General features: G+C 31.1%; 1 protein-coding gene across 1 annotated transcript in view; it reads right to left on the bottom strand.

Annotated features, from left to right (window-relative positions):
• Positions 1-15,976: 15,976 nt before the first annotated feature.
• LOC143068314 (anaphase-promoting complex subunit 1-like) overlaps positions 15,977-19,260 on the bottom strand; it is an 82,435-nt gene continuing 79,151 nt past the window's right edge. Inside the window, exon 54 of the mRNA XM_076242257.1 lies at positions 15,977-16,435. Coding sequence (XP_076098372.1) covers positions 16,341-16,435 — 95 coding nt within the window. The 3' untranslated portion in view covers positions 15,977-16,340. The remainder of the gene's footprint in view (positions 16,436-19,260) is intronic.

Raw genomic sequence — 19,260 nt, 5'->3', positions numbered from 1 at the left:
AAATACAGATCACTGACAACTGGCAGATAGATATGCTACAAATATATGTTGATTTAAAGTTTGTAGGAGTCAACAGATCAGAAAATACTTCAAATTGTTTTTTTGTTTTCTTATTATGGACAAATAAATCTACCTAGAGTATTAAGCTTAAACTGTAAAAAGTGCCCCACCTAAACTGTACAAGGCTTCTTTTGTTGAGTTGCAATTTGCTCATTAATACACCCATGTTTGACAATTGATGTTTCAAGATTACGTGTCTTAAAGAATGCATAAATCTTCATTGTACGGAGATTGTTGATAAATATAGCTAAATGCGATTAAGCAATGCCTTTAATTGAAAAATAATTAAGCGACAGACTCTCTTATTTCAATCGTTGTAGGAACCAAGTAATCCTATAAGTTCTTAATGTATTTTAAGGCGTTGCTTTTTTTAAACACTATGCAATATCTTTGTTCTGGGTATTCCATCTATCTTTTTCACATAATGAGAGTGTGTATATGAAATTCATGAATATACATCAAAACCATATTTCATTTCAGACATAGTTGTTCTTTAATATGTGTTATGTTGTTCACCTCTGTCACGTCCGTGTTTTTTTCTTCAGAAAACATTAAATACTTATTTGTAATGTATCCTTTTTAAATTTTTTAGTTTTTGAATCAAATTTAAATATTATTATTCCTTTTTAGATAATAGGAAAAATATCTATAATTTACGAGCGTTACCGATTTAAAAGACAGAGTTAGTCAAATATCCGTGAGAATAAATTTTCTTACAAAAAATAAATATTTCGCACTGAAATTTTACATACCAAAAGGTAATGAACGTAAACACAGTAACTGTTTAATGCATTTAAAAAAAGAAAGGAAGACTTAAGGTACGTATTTCCGCTTATTTCAATGCACTCATTTCGAAAAACTACCTTAATGACTTTGAAATGCTTGCTAATGGATAAACACATGACTGACCATGTTAAATCACATTTATTGACCCTAGTGCTTATTTTAGCTGCAACATGTTGTACAGAGCTGTATTACGAAATGGTGTTCTGCCAATAAAAGAGAAAGAAGTGAAACGTAACTAAAATGATTACAGAAACTAGTAAGTATTTATCGGAAAGTTGTTTCGTCAAGGGATACTTTATGGTTGACAGGCGTGAAAAAATGAGTATAGATGATTATTATGTGAGAGTTTTCCGAATAAAAGCCTTCGTTTATTAAGAATGGTTGTCGGATATGCCAGAATACATTTGATTACGAATTCTTCATCACGAGCACGTGGGGATAAAATGACAATTTATTACAAGGAATTGAATTATAAAAGATTTATATAAAAATGAAGATAGTCAGTTTTATTTATCTTTCTTTATTCCCCGATTCTCTAAATATTCCTTAAATTAGATAACAAAATATATGAAATTTAGTAAAACATACAAGTGATTGATTTTGTTTGCAAATAATGTGCGACCTTCAAAAGTGATTATAAAAATATCTAGGGCGTTGCGGTTTTCTGCTCATTTATTTGTACAACTGCAAGAAAATGAAAATAACACCTGAAACATTTCGTGCGTCGAAAGAAATAGAGGTGAAAGATACCAAGCGACATTAAATCTCATAATTCGAGAATAACCTGACAACGCCATGGCTAAAAAAAGTGCTAAAGACAAACAACAGTATACAAAACACAATATAGGTAAAAAAAACAACATGCAAAAGGAGGGTAAGCATAGCACCCGTCGTATTGCTGATGTTAGTACAAATCCGGTTATAAATCTAATTTAGTCGGTAACGATCGTGAAAAAGGAAAAGATTGTAGTGACGACATATCAGCTTTCATCTGTGAAACGGATATATAAGTGTAAAACCACCATTGAATTTCCCCTATTAATCTTTGTTAAATTTGCACTTTTTCAAAAATATATGCAGAATTGATCTTTGTTTCAAATGAGGAAACACTTAGCACCAGTAAAACTTTATCCTCTCCAGTACTATAGACAAAATTTCACATACCATTTCATTGCGTAAAAAAAAATAACCATCACTGGAAGTTAACTAATCAAATTTTCACCTCTTTTCTTATCTGTGTGCAAGTTTAAGGCAATCTCAAGTTTCAAAAATATCCTATATCAACCCCAACAAAAACTAGAGGCTCTAAGGAGCCTGTGTCGCTCACCTTAGTCTATGTGCATATTAAACAAAGGACACAGATGAATTCATGACAAAATTGTGTTTTGGTGATGGTGATGTGTTTGTAGATCTTACTTTACTGAACATTCTTGCTGCTCTCAATTATCTCTATCTATAATGAACTTGGCCCAGTAGTTACAGTGGAAAATATTTAGTAAATATTTACAAAATTAATGAAAATTGTTAAAAATTGACTATAAAGGGCAATAACCCCTCAAGGGGTTAGTTGACCATTTTGGTCATGTTTGACTTAATTTTAGGTCTTATTTTGCTGTACATTATTGCTGTTTATAGTTTATCTCTATCTATAATAATATTCAAGATAATAACCAAAAACTGTAACACTTTCTTTAAATTACCAATTCAGGGACAGCAACCTATCAATGGGTTGTCTGAATGGTCTAAACATTTCAGGGCAGATAGATCTTGACCTAATGAACAATTACATTTTGTCAGATTTTCTCTAAATGCTTTGGTTTCAGAGATATAAGTCAAAAACTGCATTATACCCTATGTACTATTTTTAGCCATGTCGGCCTTCTTGATTCGCGGTCGGGTTCATCGGACACAATTGTCAAACTAGATACACTAATAATAAGTGTGGACAAGTTTGGTTAAATTTGTCATAGCAGTTTCAGCAGAGAAGATTTTTGTAAAAGATGACAACAATTTACGAAAAATTGTTAAAAATTGACTATCAAGGGCAATAACTTCTTAAGGGATCACCTGACCAATTTTTTTATGCTGACTTATTTGTAGATCTTACTTTGCTGAACATTATTGCTAAATACAATTTATCTCTATCTATAATAATATTCAAGATTATAACCAAAAACGGCAAAATTTCCTAAGAATTACCAATTCAGGGGCAGCAACCTAACAACGGGTTGTCCGATTGACCAATTCATCTGAAATTTCAGTGTAGATAGATCTTGAACTGATAAACAATTTAATGCCATGTCAGATTTGCCCATAATGCTTTGGTTTCAGAAATGTAAGCCAAAAATCTATATTTTACCCCTATGTTCTATTTTTAGCCATGGCGGACATCTTGGTTGGTTGACCAGGTCACCGGACACATTTTTTAAACTAGGTGAACATGATGATTGTGGCCAAATTTGGTTACATTTGACCCAGTAGTTTCAGAGGAGAAGATTTTTGTACAAGTTAACGACGACGATGGACGACGGACGCCAAGTGATGAGAAAAGCTCACTTGGCCCTTCTGGCCAGGTGAGCTAAAAAAATGTTGCTTTGAAGTGTTAATACCAAGATCTCGATCTCGGGTCAATAAGTGTAATCACTACAATTAACACAGGTGACACAATTTGAATGTTTACTTTGAAATTTCCTTCAATCGAGACAATTTGTAATCTTCGTTTCTAATGGCTTCAATTCTACACTCTATTTTTTTAGAAAACTAAAGTCCACGAATTTAAGTACCCACGAACATTAACTTTTGCTCAACCCACGAAAATTGATACCCGCGAAGTAAAGTACTTTCACATTATATGTTTTTGACCCAGAATTTATTTTACTGCAATAAAATGTAGGATAACTTACAACTGTCAAATTCAAGGGATTTTTTTTACAACCCTTTTTCGTATGCAACCGGAAACGACGTACTATGGTTTGGTAGTATTACACCTATACCATTACGGTCAATCACCTCGTGACAATTTCAACTTCACCACTTGGAACTCTTAGTTTATTAGATTCCTTGTGGGCAGCGATCATCTATCAAGGAAAGGATGATAGGAAATACAAGCTCTGGAATATAGTATCAAATGGGAGATAAATAAACACCATATGCTGCTGAAATCTTGCAACATAGAAATGGAAGCTGAAATCATTTCGTTTTCGTAAAGTTTTGTTGGAACCCACCTCAATTGTCAATTTCTAGATGCATTTCAATATATGAGGCAGCCTTAACTTATCTGTTGTATCCTTTTCGATTGGAACGATGCAGTCGAGAAAAACTTTTTTCTTGATATGTCTTCATCAGAAACGCTAAAATCGACACTTTTAAAAGCCAGGTCTGTTTATAAACTCAGAATTATATTTTCAAAAACTGGAATGATGATTTTATTTAAAACAATCACAGAACAACGAAAAGGTAAAATAATACAGTCATTTTCTTTCTTGCAATCGAATTTTAATTGCAATGATAAGGCCTCTATGAGTAATGCATATCCTTCTAGAGTACTAGAGTACAAAAATACCTAACGCCGAGCGAAATTCAAAACGGAAAGTCCCTTATCAAATGACAAAATCAAAAGTCAAAACACATCAAACAAATGATTAACAAATGTCATATTCCTGACTTGGTACAGGCATTTTCTTAATTAGAAAATGGTGGATTAAACCTGGTTTATAGCTAGTCAAACCTCTCACTTGTATGATAGTCGAATATATATAATTAAACTTTTTTTAAATATCGGTTTTATACTAAAGGAATCAATTTACCAAATCTTTAGAAAAAATGTGGTTCCTACTGAAAAAAACGTTTAGATTTAACAGGATGTTTTCGCATTATCTTTGCTAATCTTACAGGCATACGCATTCTGCGTTAATTTTCATATCCATTTTGAAACCAATTTTGCATTTCAATTTCTATTAAGAGTAGAATTGTTGTTGTTATTGTGTTTGGTAGGGGCTTCTTCGTTACATTTGTTGTTTTTATATGATTTGTTGATTAATATGATAACACAATGTTGACTGCTGTACCCCTATTTTTGACATTTTTAACTATTGTGTCTGTTTGTTTTGTTCAAGCATCGGTGACAATATAATGGAATGTGATACGACTGTCATACAAGTGAGAGGTTTAGCTAGCTATAAAACCATGTTCAATCCACCATTTTCTACATTTGAAAATGCCTGTACCAAGTCAGGAATATGACAGTTCTTGTCCATTCGTTTTTGTTGCGTTTTGTTATTTGATTTTGCCATGTGATTATGGACTTTCCGAATTGATTTTCCTCTGTGTTCAGTATTTTTGTGATTTTACTTTTTACTTATATAGTAATTGCGCCTTAAATTCATATAACATAAATATTATGTATATATACTTTCAGTCCTTAATTTATTTATAGTATAACGTTTTGGCGAGTAATTATATATTTAGTAGAACGATTTTGTGTTATTTGGTATCATCATGTATTTTAAAACCAGAACATAAAAGCGCAATTTAAAGGGGAGCTTATATGGTGCTCAACTTGTTCTCTTACTCAAGAAAAGACGTGTATCTAATGTTATTTTGTCAATCAAAGCCGTGAAGGTCTCATCATTTTATGCTGATTGCAGATACCGCCTCAACTTGAGTGAAACATTTATACTATTCAAATGCGCACTTGAATAGCCGATTTCAATCATATTATTTCCAATGGAATCATTGCGCTAAAATAAAATCAGTCCGACAGCTAAATTGGGAATCACGGTTAATCAAACTAAACGTATGATATGTAATATTTAGATGATTTCATATAAATAACATTTGATCATCATCCAACTTTCTTATATGTTCCCAAATCACGCACATTTATGAAGAGATGTCTACACTTTTCTTATCTAATGTAAATCAATCGACCAATGATATTCCCGATGGAAAATTACAAAAAGTGTTTCATAACTTCAAAAGCATCGATCAAAACAAATCCGTACAGGAAGGTTTCCCATGTGACTTTTGGTTAGATTAGATATACTGGATAACAGACAGTATAAAGGGCAAATAGAAATATATAATTATTGAAGATGACGTGTTAAATTTGGCCAAAGTGATGTCTTTCAATATCACCTTGGATGTTTTGATATATTTTGTCTTAATTGAAAAAGGCACAATGTCAAAACTATCAATCATCTTTATTTACATATATATTAAGATAATTTTTTTTTTAGAATTCCAGGTACTGTCGTTTAACTGGATTGTCATTTGACGTGATAACAAATGACAATAGCAATTTATTTGTATGAATTGCTGAACAAGACAAACTCCATGTGTAACCTGTGTATTATGATTACCTTGGTTATAAATAAGTATACATCAGAACACATACTACACACTATCGATAACCAAGCTTCCTCGGCGGTTCACTGTTTAACCAAGCATCCCGAGTATATGATAAAAAAAATCAAATCAAAATGCAACGTTACAACACATGGAATTTGAAGACTATCCACCTACATTTTTTGCTCATATTATGAATTAAGGTGACAAAAGTTTATTGATGTTCAAATCGATTAGGAAGAGAGAAATCGAGGTAACAATTAGAAACTAAAGGCACTATTTAAGGAGCGATAATAAATGCGTCTACAGGGTCTGGGTCTTGGCATTCAAATTCATACTCAGTAAAACTGTCACAATAGGTAAAATTACAGATCAGACTACAATAGTAGTATCTGATGATGAAAGACTGAGAACAGTAATGTAATTTTTACCCGAACAAATATTTAGTGGAAAAAACTGTGACATGATTACCGTCCAACATAATGGGGGACAAGTATTATTGTCCTATTTTCAATGTAGTTATCAACTTAATACATCAAACTACTTTAGAATATTTTCAATATGTTCAAATATTGGTCATAGGTAGTATCTTTATATCTTTATATCTCAATCACCAATATTGTTAACATTTCTAAAGTTGTTGCTTGTTATATATTTCTTGCAGGAAAGGAATATATATTTGATATATAATGCATAAAGTGAGATCCGAAAAAAGTTGTACGAAATTAAATAACTAATCCAGCACCATAAAACAATATTGCTTTTTCGTTAAATATTTGCTTGTTTTGTGATTGTGACACGGTGATGACTGCTGTACCCATATTTTCACTATTTTACCTATTATGTCTGTTTTGTTCACACATCGTTGTAAATATAAAGGAATTTGATGTGAGTGCATACAAGTGAGAGGTTTAGTGCTATAAAACCAGTTTCAATCCACCATTTTCTATATTTGAAAATGCCTGTACCAAGTCAGGAATAAGACAGTTGTTGTCCATTCGTTTGATGTGTTTTATCATTTGATTTTGCCTTTTAAAGCGGCACTAGCTGTCAAATTCATGTTCACCGATTTTGATCAAATTCTCATATTTGATTTATTACAATGTAAAACATGTAGCCAAACTCTTTAATAGTCTAAAAAAAACAATAAACAAATAGTGTACGGGCATGAATATATGTAGCTTCGTTTAGTGTGTATTTAAGTCTAAACGCCAGCAAATTAACTATCGAGTTGACCTCTCAAGTCATCCGATGACCATATAAGCGATGATGTAAATATGAATATAGATATTAATAGATTAACAGACTCGTGCTATTGGATTTTCATAGGTCTACTTCATTTAATATTATAGATGAAAAATAAATGTTATCATCGTTTTTACCAGTATAAGAATGTTTGTTTTTGCGGATCGAATCTGTCTTTCAAATCGTTTACCTTTGTTTCGCTTTCAATGTTGACGTTCTTTTCCTTTAAATAATTTTAGACATACAATTCACGTGTTATATATCTCAAGCTAAGGGGTTAAATTGAAGTTCATAAGAATACCGATTCAATGAGGTCGAATTATTCACTGGCAAGTGAATAATTCATAATTAATGTTGTTTTAAGCTTATTTTGACAAAATTGAACCGTACTGGCTGCTAAAAGTAAATTATTATTTCACTATTTGCATTTCATTAATGATTGAGCAAAAAAATAATATATTAGATTTTTTATATATATCGTAGCTAGTGCCCCTTTCATTTGGGACTTTCTGTTTTGAATTTCCCTCGGAGATCAGTATTTTTGTGATTTTATTTTTTTCAAATGTTCAAGTTTTTGCCATGGCAACGGAGATGGGATTTCTATTACATTCAGAAGAGTACGAAAAGGTTAAAAGGGTCTTTTGTTACAATTTGAACCAGGAACAGGACATATGACGTCATACTGATATGTGCAAAAGTCTTAGACCATTGAGTCGCGAACTTTCCTGTTTAACACTAAGATCATATTTCTCATACCAAAAATAGGTTTAAGAACTCGTGAAATTGAATATCGTTTGATTCTCATTGATCATTTTAAATAGTAATAATAAACTTGCCATAGGCATATTTATTATCATATTGAAATTAAATAATGAAAGGGTATATTAAACAATATCAAGTTCTCGCTCGTTATGAAACCAATTATTATGTTAACATGTCAATTTATATTGTTTTTAATTGTACTTTCGTACTTTTATGGTTATCCTTGGCTTTAACTGATACTTTCATCGTGGTCTTACGTTCTCATTTTCAAACGCGTCGATTGTAACCAGATGAATGTGACCTGTATATATACGTAAGAACGCTGTTTGTGATTTCATCAGTATGACAAAATATGGTTTCTTTTTAGTGTTATATTTAAAATTGCCATAAAAGTGCGAGAGATTAAGCTAGCCACAAAACCAGGTTCAACCCACCTTTTTATGTTAAAACGTCCTGTACCAAGTAGAAAATGGCAGTTGTTATTTTATAGTTCGTTTCTGTACATTACATGGCATTTGTTTTTTGTTCACTTCATTGTCCCTGTTGTTACGTTGTTTTCCTGTTTTAGTTGATGCGTTTCCCTCGGTTTAAGTTTGTAACCCGGATTTGGTTTTTTTCTCAATCGATTTATGACTTTCAAACAGCGGTATACTAGTGTTGTCTTTACTTTTTTGATCAGTTGATAATATGATGAAAGGTGCATAGCAAGCATGAGATGCTTTCATCTTATTTAGTGGTTGTAAACGAGTTCGTATTGCTTCGAGTAAAAGCTATGATAAACGTAGTCTCTTTGTTATCCATTGAACTTACTTTCTGTTTTTGATAATTCTGGTTTGATCAGTGTTAGCTTTAATTTAATTATTTTAATTGATATGGTTATATTCATAAATTAACTGTTTACAAAATTTAAAATTTTTGAAATACTAAGGCTTTTCTACCTCAGAAATAGATTACCTTAGCTGGATTTGGCAAAACTTTCAGGAATTTTGGTCCTCAATGCTCTTCAACTTCGTACTTTATTTGGCCTTTTTAACTTTTTTGGATTTGAGCGTCACAGATGAGTCTTTTGTAGACGAAACGCGCGTCTGGCATATGTACAAAATTTAGTCCTGGTATCTATGATGAGTTTATTTCCATTTGAAACAATTGGTTAGATGTCTCATGCCTAACTATTTAGAAACTAACATAGAAACAGGGGGTACCAAGTAAGCTAGCAGATTGCTGTTTTGGTTATCTCTAGTATAGAAACTCGTATTTGTTTAGTTATTACAGCTGTTTCTGTGGCTTTCTTCAACCACTAGATTGATGTGTTTCCTTAGACATACATTACACAAGATTTTATTGTGGTTTTTACTTCAGTTTTTACATGTATTTTAATATTTTACGATTAACATAGTAATTTAAGTTGATGGTTACCAAGACAGTTTTTATAGCATAACTTCTCTAGCTCCTTTTACTCAGACCGGAATCTGTGTCTGTTATTCCGTTACAATGCGTAGGTGGGTATTTTATGGCAGAAAACGCAATATTTAGTCGCAATAATCTTGAAATATTTCTAAACATGAGTTTATTTCGACTTAAGCGATTTTGCACTGGTAAAACATACGAAATTGACGGCAAATTATGTGTCTACTCCATAATATTCATTTTGCTTAATATCACTAGACATTTACGGAGGTCCCGCTAACTGCAATTTTTTCTACTGTGTTGTCTTACTTCAAAGGTTAATTTGTTGATAATAATGGGTACAAGTTATGTCCTGTATGTGTCCCGTGTCTGACCCAAAGCTTCCTTACTTCTAATGTAGCATTTCGAATGGTCGTAAAAACTTCTAAAGCTAATAAGCTGATTTCTGAGTGATTGAATATTTATAATGACTGCATGTTTGCATCTATAATTGTATAATTGTATAATGTTAACCGATTATCTCTTTGAACAAATTTAATGATTCATCTTAATTTCAATCTGTAAGGATGAAATGTGCAATAATTCCTAGTTCAGCATGTGCTTGCTGTGCTTTAAAATGATAAAACTTTTATACATTTGTAAGTGATAAGTTTAAATAAACGTATCCTCATAACAGTTGCTGAAGGTTTACCATTCTAACTGTTACTTGAGAAAGTTGGTGTGGTTCGTGTTGCTTATTCTTTAGTTTCATATGTTGTGTCAAGTGTACTATTGTTTGTCTGTTTGTCTTTTTCTTTTTTAGCCATGGCGTTGTCAGTTTATTTTCGATTTATGAGTTTGACTGTCCCTCTGATATCTTTCGTTTCTCTTTTGGTAGTATAAGTTTTGAAAGGCAATTACTGTAATTATTGGCTGCCGGAAATGCTCTTTTTTGCGTGTTGAATTTAAGACCGACTTGGACAAACAGGTTACCAAAGGACTGTGTGGTGGATGAATTTTCAATGTTTCTTTAATGTGAGAGTTGTAGAATGATGCGATTATTCAATCTAATGGGACTGAAACGAATATTTTGAGTCTTCGTCTGAATCAATAATTTCATTTTCCACTTCTTCCGAATTAAGAATTTTACATCCTCAAAAAATCTTTTCCCACAAGTTTTCCTGATGTTTTCCTGACTTCTTGATTCGGACATAAAATTCCGTGTGCGCATTTGTTAATTTTGTCTAATTCGCAAAATAGTTTGAAAGCAGCGCTTCTGCTTCAAGATCAAGATCTAGCTGATTCAATTTTTCAAGATCATGGTAATGCCACCATAAAAGACATCTTGGCTGAATTATTCACATCTTCATTAATAAATCGTATTCCTTCTTTTTCATTGAAAATAAGTTCAGTACATTGCATGTATGTATAAAAAAAAGAAGATGTGGTATGTGTGTCAATGAGACAACTCTCCACAAGAGACCAAAATGACACTGAAATTAACAACTATAGGTCACCGTACGGCCTTCAACAATGAGCAAAGCTCATACCGCATAGTCAGCATGTGCCTGTTCAAATTAAGGAGCCTGTAATACAGTAGTTGTCATTTATTCACGTCTGTTATATTTGATTTTCTTTAATTGTTTTGGTATGAATAAGGCCGTTTATTTTCTCGTTTGAACTGTTTTACAGTTTTCATGTTGGGTTTTATAAAGCCGATTATAAGGTATTCTTTTTCTAAAGAAGGTATCAAGACCTTGTTGATAAATATTCTGTATGAACTTCCCAAATAATACACGATGGTCTTGATGTATAGATGTTGGGTACTGATGTTGTTAATCATCTTAATAACGTGTTCTAGTGTTCTTTTGTTTGTCTTTGTGAATATTTCTTTTGGACCTGAATCGGTTTTTGGTGATATCCATTTGACGTAACTGTACATGTGAGTTTTTGTTCTTTGATAATTTTTGTATTCTTGTCCTTCATTTTTGTTAATGGGCTTTGACTATATGCCTTTTTGTGTTTCTTTGATACATATGACGTGGCTTGGTACTTATACATTCCGTCATTGTGTTATTATTTTTGATAGTTTTTGTATTCTTGTCTAAATGTGCTTTGTCTATCAGCCTTTTTGTGTTTCTTTGATACATATGACGTGACATCCCGTCATTGTGTTATTGTGCCATTGTAATTTTTTGTATTCTTGTCTTTCATTTTTGCTAAAGTTCTTTATCTATATGCCTTTTTGTGTTTCTTTGTTCTTATAGTGATAAAAAATATTACAATGTTGACTGCTGTACCTCTATTTTTAACATATTTATTCTTATGTAGACGAAATACACGTCTGGCGTATTAAATTATAAGCCTACTAGCATGTCGTAATGTTCTATAATTGTATTGTTAATTTGTGTATTTCTCTGTCCTGAAATTATTTGTATTGAAGTCCTGTCATGTAATGTTGCCATTTCACAAAACCACCATTTTTTCTTAAAATGTCCAGGACCAAGTCATGAAAATGGCAATTGTTGTCTTATGGTTCATTTCTGTGTGTGTTGCATTATCGTTTGGTTTTTTTAGTTGCACTTTAGTGTTTCTGTTGTTTCATTGTTTTCCTCTTATATTTGATGTGTTTCCCTAAGTTTTAGTTTGTAACCCGGATTTGTTTTCTCTCAATCGATCTATGACTTTCGAACAGCGGAAAACTACTGTTGCCTTTATTTACCTATTATGTCTGTTTGTTTTGTTCATACATCGTTGTCAATTTAATGGAATTTTATGTGACTGTCATACAAGTGAGAGGTTTGACTAGCTTTAAAACCAGGTTTTATCAACCATTTTCTACATAGATAATGCCTCTACCAATGCAAGTATGACAGTTGTTATTCATTCGTTGGGTGTGTTTGAGATTTTTTTCCATTTGATTAAGGACTTTCCGTTTTGAATTTTCCTCTGAGTTCAGTATTATTTGTGATTTTACTTTTTACTAACCACTCTATTGTTAATCTCATACCAAGTATATGCGTTTGAGCTTTTGATTGTGCCATTTAATAAAGGAGTTTCCGTACACTAATCTAATTAACCAATTGCTTATCGTACCTGATATCAGACATAGAAAAAGAAATTTGACCAATTAACTATTCATCACTGGAACTATGGCGTTCGAGGTCTACAAGCTGTAAAACACGAATTCTTATCAATAAGAAAACAACGGCTTATATTACCTTGTGTGGGATGAGGTACCATTTGACGTCGTTTAAGCACAGACACTCTTCATAATTACTGCCTACAGTTTCTTTAATATCTATTACTGAAATGAACATGTAAACATTTCTGCATGGTAACTCTCGACATGACCTTTCTTGTATAGCACATAAAAAAAATTATTACTTACCAATTAATCACCATTTTATGGATACCAATAACTACAAGTCACTGGTGCTTTCAACTTTTCTCAGAATTATGTCTTTCTAATCCGATTTCTTAAGCATAATACGAGGAGAAGAAAAACCATATGGGATTTAGATTCATTAGATGGAGAAAAACCTTGATCTTAAAAAGGTCAGATTGGACTTAATTTCTATTGACAGTTTCGTTTAGACTTTTAAAATGATGTCCTTGTGTTCAATAAGAAACGGGCACAAAGAGTTTTAAGGCCAAACATTAAAGCCGATTTCATCTCAAATAACTAGCACGGTGCTTTTGAGAGGAATGTCCCAAGGGAAATATTTCAAAGTTGGTAAAACGCTTTTGGAAACGACTTGAATAATGCTACAGATGGCAGATGATAAAACAACAAATCGTTAAGTGGTGGTCATGGCTAAAGTTGCCATTTGATTAGGGAATTTCCGTTTTAAATTTTTCTCAGAGTTTAGTATTTTTGTGATTTTACTCTTTTTTTTGTATGCTTTAGTTTTATACATTTATATTTTCATGGGATAAGAAAGATCTACCTTTTTTCGTCATTTACTTAACAGATCTTAACAAGATAGAAGAAAATGAGCGAAAAAATAAATTAAAGAAAGAACAGTTAATGCGTCAGATACAGATAAACTCCTTATATATTTATATTCCATGCCAGAACTTGGCATGCAAAATAGAATTAAGAATCCATTGGAATTTCCCAGTTTTCAACAGATAGTTGCTGCTCGCTATGTACAATGATTTTAAAAATCAAGAGTTACGAATGCTATATCATTCGTGTGTTCAGTCAATAGTTAAAACAAGAAGTGATTCTGCAATACCTCTGTCATGTTCTTTATAGTAAGGCAAAGATTGAATTAAGGTGGTACCTAACACTACAGGGAGGTAACTCTAAAATCAGCTAAACGTTTTAATTACGTTGTGTTGTTAAGGGAATATCAAGCTTCTCAATGATCAAAATAAGTGTTTGTCAAACTGCTACATAACCAGTGTAATTTTTCTGAACGGTTGGGTCAAATTTTTTGAAATTTTTATATTTTTGTAAAAGGGTCAAAGTAAATACTTTGTCAAAATTTTAAGAAAATTAAACGAGCCAAATTAATTTTAGTTAAATTGTTGGGTACCACCTTAAATAAGTTATGTATACTTTAAAAAAAAACATACAAGTTGTGGGTTCAGTGAGCTATAAAAAATAACGTTTTTTTATTGCCTATATTTAACTCACCATTTCTTTGAACGATGCCTGTTCCAAGTTTGGAGTACGGCATGTTTTCACTTGTTCCATTGATTAATATTGTTTGATTTATGGATTTCCCCTTTTGGAATTTGTCTTTGAATTCAGTACTTTTGTTATACTTTTTTTTCTTTCACATGTAATTAACATTTCTGTGAACAAGTTTTATGTGTAACGTTTATTGTGTTTCGTCAGTGAGAGTTCAACCAAAGGTTTGAACAGTAATCTAAAATAACATCAACACATACAATGTTGTACATTTAAAACATGCTTAGAAAGAATTTTTTAATGTATTACTTACTACTTAAATTGTTAAAAAGAATGTTCTAGTACATGTCTATTGTACTTTCCCAACCATTTATAGTACACCTGTTAAGATACATAGCGAAAAGCGCTTTGGACAAAAGAAATTTAATAACAAATCAGGAAACTTGCTTATAATTTTCTTCAGATTTTACAAAAGTAATTTAATTCCTTATTTTACCGAATGTTTCCTATTTCTATGTCATATTAACTGAGTGTGTATTCGCATTGCAGCTAATGCATGCAAACCAGATGACAATTATGGGGTCGACTCATCTCTTTAATTCAAGACTTTCCCTCGGCAGTGTTTGTCCCTTTGAATTATCCAAGGATTTGTATAGTTACTAGACTTGATTTGTCTTGTTCATCATAGATTAATAAGATAGAAACATCAGTAAAATACTGTTGCCTTAACTGATAATAAGATGCAATAGAACAGCACTGAAGTTACCCAGGTGCAATACAAAATAAAGTAAAGACATACAAGTTTTGCAGTATTATAAATATCATCAGGTAACAAAGGAAACTTGGACTTTTGAGTTAGCTAAGGGACTTCATTTTTGAACAGTAAAAGTCAAAACCATCAAAAGCGGATGTATCCTGTATTTTCTGGTACATGACATTGTTCAGATTTTGTAAAGTAGTAACATCCCAAAACCAAATTTTAGACGGACAGACACATGCATCAAATTACCCTCTCATTCAGCTGAGGATAGGCTTGACAATAATAAATTCAAATCTCTCACTTCATCCTGTTGGGACTTCTTGTGACACATCTGATAAATTCTTTAGACCTTGAAAACAACTGCTTCTATATTTTTTTGTTCATTATTCTATTTTTTTCTGTTTTCTGTTTTAGTATTCTTTCCTGTTTTGGATAGTTTTACCTTTTTTCTTCTGTCTTTTTGTTTTGGTATTGAATGATATTGTGCTTGTTTCTTCCATATATTCACTAAATTTGTGATCCTGTTTTAAATTTCTAGCTTCAGTTCTCCTTGTTCAGTATATCATTGATATTTCCTTTTTTTTTAATATTTCTTCCTTTGTAAAGTATTTCAATTAGTCTTTATCTAATTTTTGTTTTTTCCTAGTATAATACATGTATTTCTCTGCCTTTGTTCAATATCTTGGAATCTCATTTCTTCTATTTGCATTTGCTATTTTGTTGTTATTTCTACTTTCTTTTATCAGTTTTTGTTAACTCTTTTTTCTTCCTCATAATTTTATAATATTTTTTTTGTATGGAAAAAGAAAAGATATGCAATCCTAAGAAATGAAAATAAAATTTTCATAATGCATAACAATTTATATCAAGAATTCTTTTACAACTGTTTTTCATCTTGACAGTTGCAGGTAGGTATACAATAATGTTGTTTTTATATGGTTTTATTTCTTGTCTGTTTTTTTCAATATAACATTAGACTTTGAGAACCATTTGTTTCATCAATTTCTTGACATCATTTATTTATGCAACATTTGATAAACTTTTTGCATTTTTGTTTTGATAACTCATATAAATATACTAAATTTTCCTTCTTCTTTTTCACTTCTTTGTTTCTCTTATAACACCAGTTGTTAATACAGTGTAATAGAACATTCTGTCTGATGAAAGCATATGGTATAACTCAGTAATACTTCAGTGATGATGGCATGATAGGAATACTTATTTTTCAATGCTTAAATTTGCTGCCATTATTAGTTTCAATAGATCATTAACCGTTTCTATACAATCTTGATTGGTTATTATCAACTTTTTTTACTTTAAATCCATGTTAACAATGAATACAGCACTATAGTATCACACAGCAGCCTTCCATGCAGTCAGAATTCTCTTTAATGTAGACACTGACAAATATGGCAAGTTTGAACACAATACTGGTAGGGTTGGAGAACCTGCAAGTATTAAAATATATTTAAAGTTTCAGTAGATTTTACAGATAGCCTATATAACCTAACACTGTAGTTATATAAATTGCTCACTGATTAAAATATGAGATCACTTTAATACATAACTGATGTAATATAATAATTTTCATTCTATGCTTATTGGTAAATAAAACTAAATTTCATGTGTAATCAATGGCAATCGTTCTCTATCAGCCATATATAATGATATCAATATCAGTCATGGTTGCACTCACTTTATCAAACCCCTAATCTGTTTTACGTCATGACATTGAAAAACATCTATTTTAGGTATATGATAAAGTGTATATTATGATAAAGGCTCTTTCTATACTACACATCATATCAACGCTCAACCAATATAATCCCTTGTGTTGAACTCTTGGGATTATATTGATGTCTCAGATTGATAAATATGTAATATTGAAAAAGCCATATAATATTCTCTATGTATCAACAGACTGATCAAAAGGTATATAGTCTTGCTATTTCTGTTTTTTTCTAATACAGTTCAAACATAATAAACAGAAATCGCATCACCTTATTGCAATCTGTGCCATCGACTGGTGATATGTAATTGAAAACCAAACATAATTAATGCAGCTACGATTTAATATGAGACAGGCATTACCTGTGAAATGGGGACGAAGTCTGTATGGTTTTAAAAAAAAAATCAAACATGTTTTAAAGAGAAACGGAAATACCGTAACGTTTCCGATTTTGGTTTTGTTGTTAGGGATTTAGTTGTGACGTTATGACGTCATATTCAATGTAAACAAAGAAACGCTGTCATTAGGTAATGTCTTTTTTTATAACAAACAATTTTTAAAAATGAATTTTTATTGAGTTCCTTTCTTAGACTGATAAATATACATTTTATTCAAAGTCTCATGCAAACAAGACCGCAAAAGGAAGTAGATTTCTGCGCATAGCCGGAAATTCAAAATGCGACATTCCGGATCCGACATTTTATTTTGAACGATTTTGAGTTCATTAGTACAATAAAAAAATTAGGAAAATTTCCCGATTTAAAAAAAAAAATTTATTGAATTTTCTACTGTACAGGGGACTTCGTCCCCATATTATTAAACTTTTAAAACAACAGGCTCTAAAGAAAGTGAATATCCCATCTAGAAATAAAATACCATTATGATATCTATTTTACTTTTATTTTGATCTGTTATGTTTTCTTATTTCTAACCATATTTAATGTGAATTCATTCATGTTCTGCTGTTTACATGTAAGATTGTTCAACTGTATACGATTCTAGAATATTCTATTGTATACAATGTTTGAATACTCCACTGTATTAAAATGCAGAGTTTACCATCTTTCTTAACAAAAGTCTAAAGTTTTGAATATATTTGACAGTGACTATGTACCAAAGATCTGCTATCAATCTCAAGGTAAAAAAGAACCAAAATAACTGAAACTGAACAAAGACAAACAAGCATGTTAACATCTCGCAGCCCAGGGTTAATTTATTTTTTTTGAGTACTCAGCATCCCCCCTTTTTTCATCTTGATCTATCGAAATATTAAAGAAAGAGAGAGATGTATAATAGTGTTTTTTTTTTGGTCGTACATCATCAAATAAATTTATATTATGCAGCATTTTTTTCCAGTATTCCTACTGGGCAAGAAACTATGAGGGAATTTTTTTAATCTGTGTTATAAATCATTTTTAATAATGTTATCGTAACAATCTATTCTGTTTTTTGTGATGATTGAATATTGTTCCTGTTATAGAGTTTTCCAGCTGGAATTACATAGTCTTGATTTATTTTTCTATTGGAACACATTGTATTGGAACATTTTATTGTTCTTCATAAAGCAATGACTTTTACTGTGATGTGTTGTATCTGTTTATTAAATTGAATTTGAAAATATGCATAAATCAGACAATAGTTTGTGCCAAATATGCATGCATGCTTCAAACCTTTGAGAATCAAATGGACCCAAAAGAGGGTGAAAACATAATGTTTATTTAATTAAATATGAATAGTTAGATATGGAAAAATCATATAGCAGACAAATACAATAATTAATACATTTCCTTACATAATTTTTTAGCATAAATTCAATAACAAAAAAATAAACTGTGTTTCTGGAACTTTATTATTTTATCATTTTCTGGTTTTAATGATATAAAGAGCTATTTCATTGAAATGTTTTATCACACAAGTCATCATAATGTAAAGCGAAAAGTTGTTAGGAAAAAACAAAAACATATCCAGTAAAGCTGGATTGACTTGTAATTACAATGTGTGTTCATTCCACTAGTTACAGCCATAAAACAACAATTTGCTATCAATTTGACAGAATTTTGATTACTGTTAAATAATAAATATTTTTATCAGGCATTCTGCTCTATTGGTTTAATTGTTGATCACATGATAAGTTATATTTTATTTGGTTGATTGTGATTTTTTATTTATGTGTAGGTATTATAGGGTGGGTGTTGGTTCATGTTGAATGATTACAGTTCAGTTAAATGTCACTTTATATCAGATTTTGTAACTTCAAACTTACAAACCAAGTTGGAATCTCTTCATTGATTTTGAGATGATTTGCAATGGTTTTTCAATATTAATAACATATGATTTGAAGATACAGTAACTAAACCTAAAGGACTAAAGAGAAAAAAAAAATATGTTTAGGATGTTTCATTTTGGGGCATCACATAAATTGAAGGACAAATGAATTAGAAATTTTAAACTATTAAGACAAACTTGATTGATTTTATAAAATCAACATGCATAATATTTTTTGAAATAAGCATGAATGAAATCATGGTTTTTAACCAACATTTT

The sequence above is a fragment of the Mytilus galloprovincialis genome, chromosome 3 (assembly GCF_965363235.1).
Source record: "Mytilus galloprovincialis chromosome 3, xbMytGall1.hap1.1, whole genome shotgun sequence".
Lineage (NCBI taxonomy): Eukaryota > Metazoa > Mollusca > Bivalvia > Mytilida > Mytilidae > Mytilus > Mytilus galloprovincialis.
This window is presented reverse-complemented; position numbering and strand designations above follow the sequence as displayed.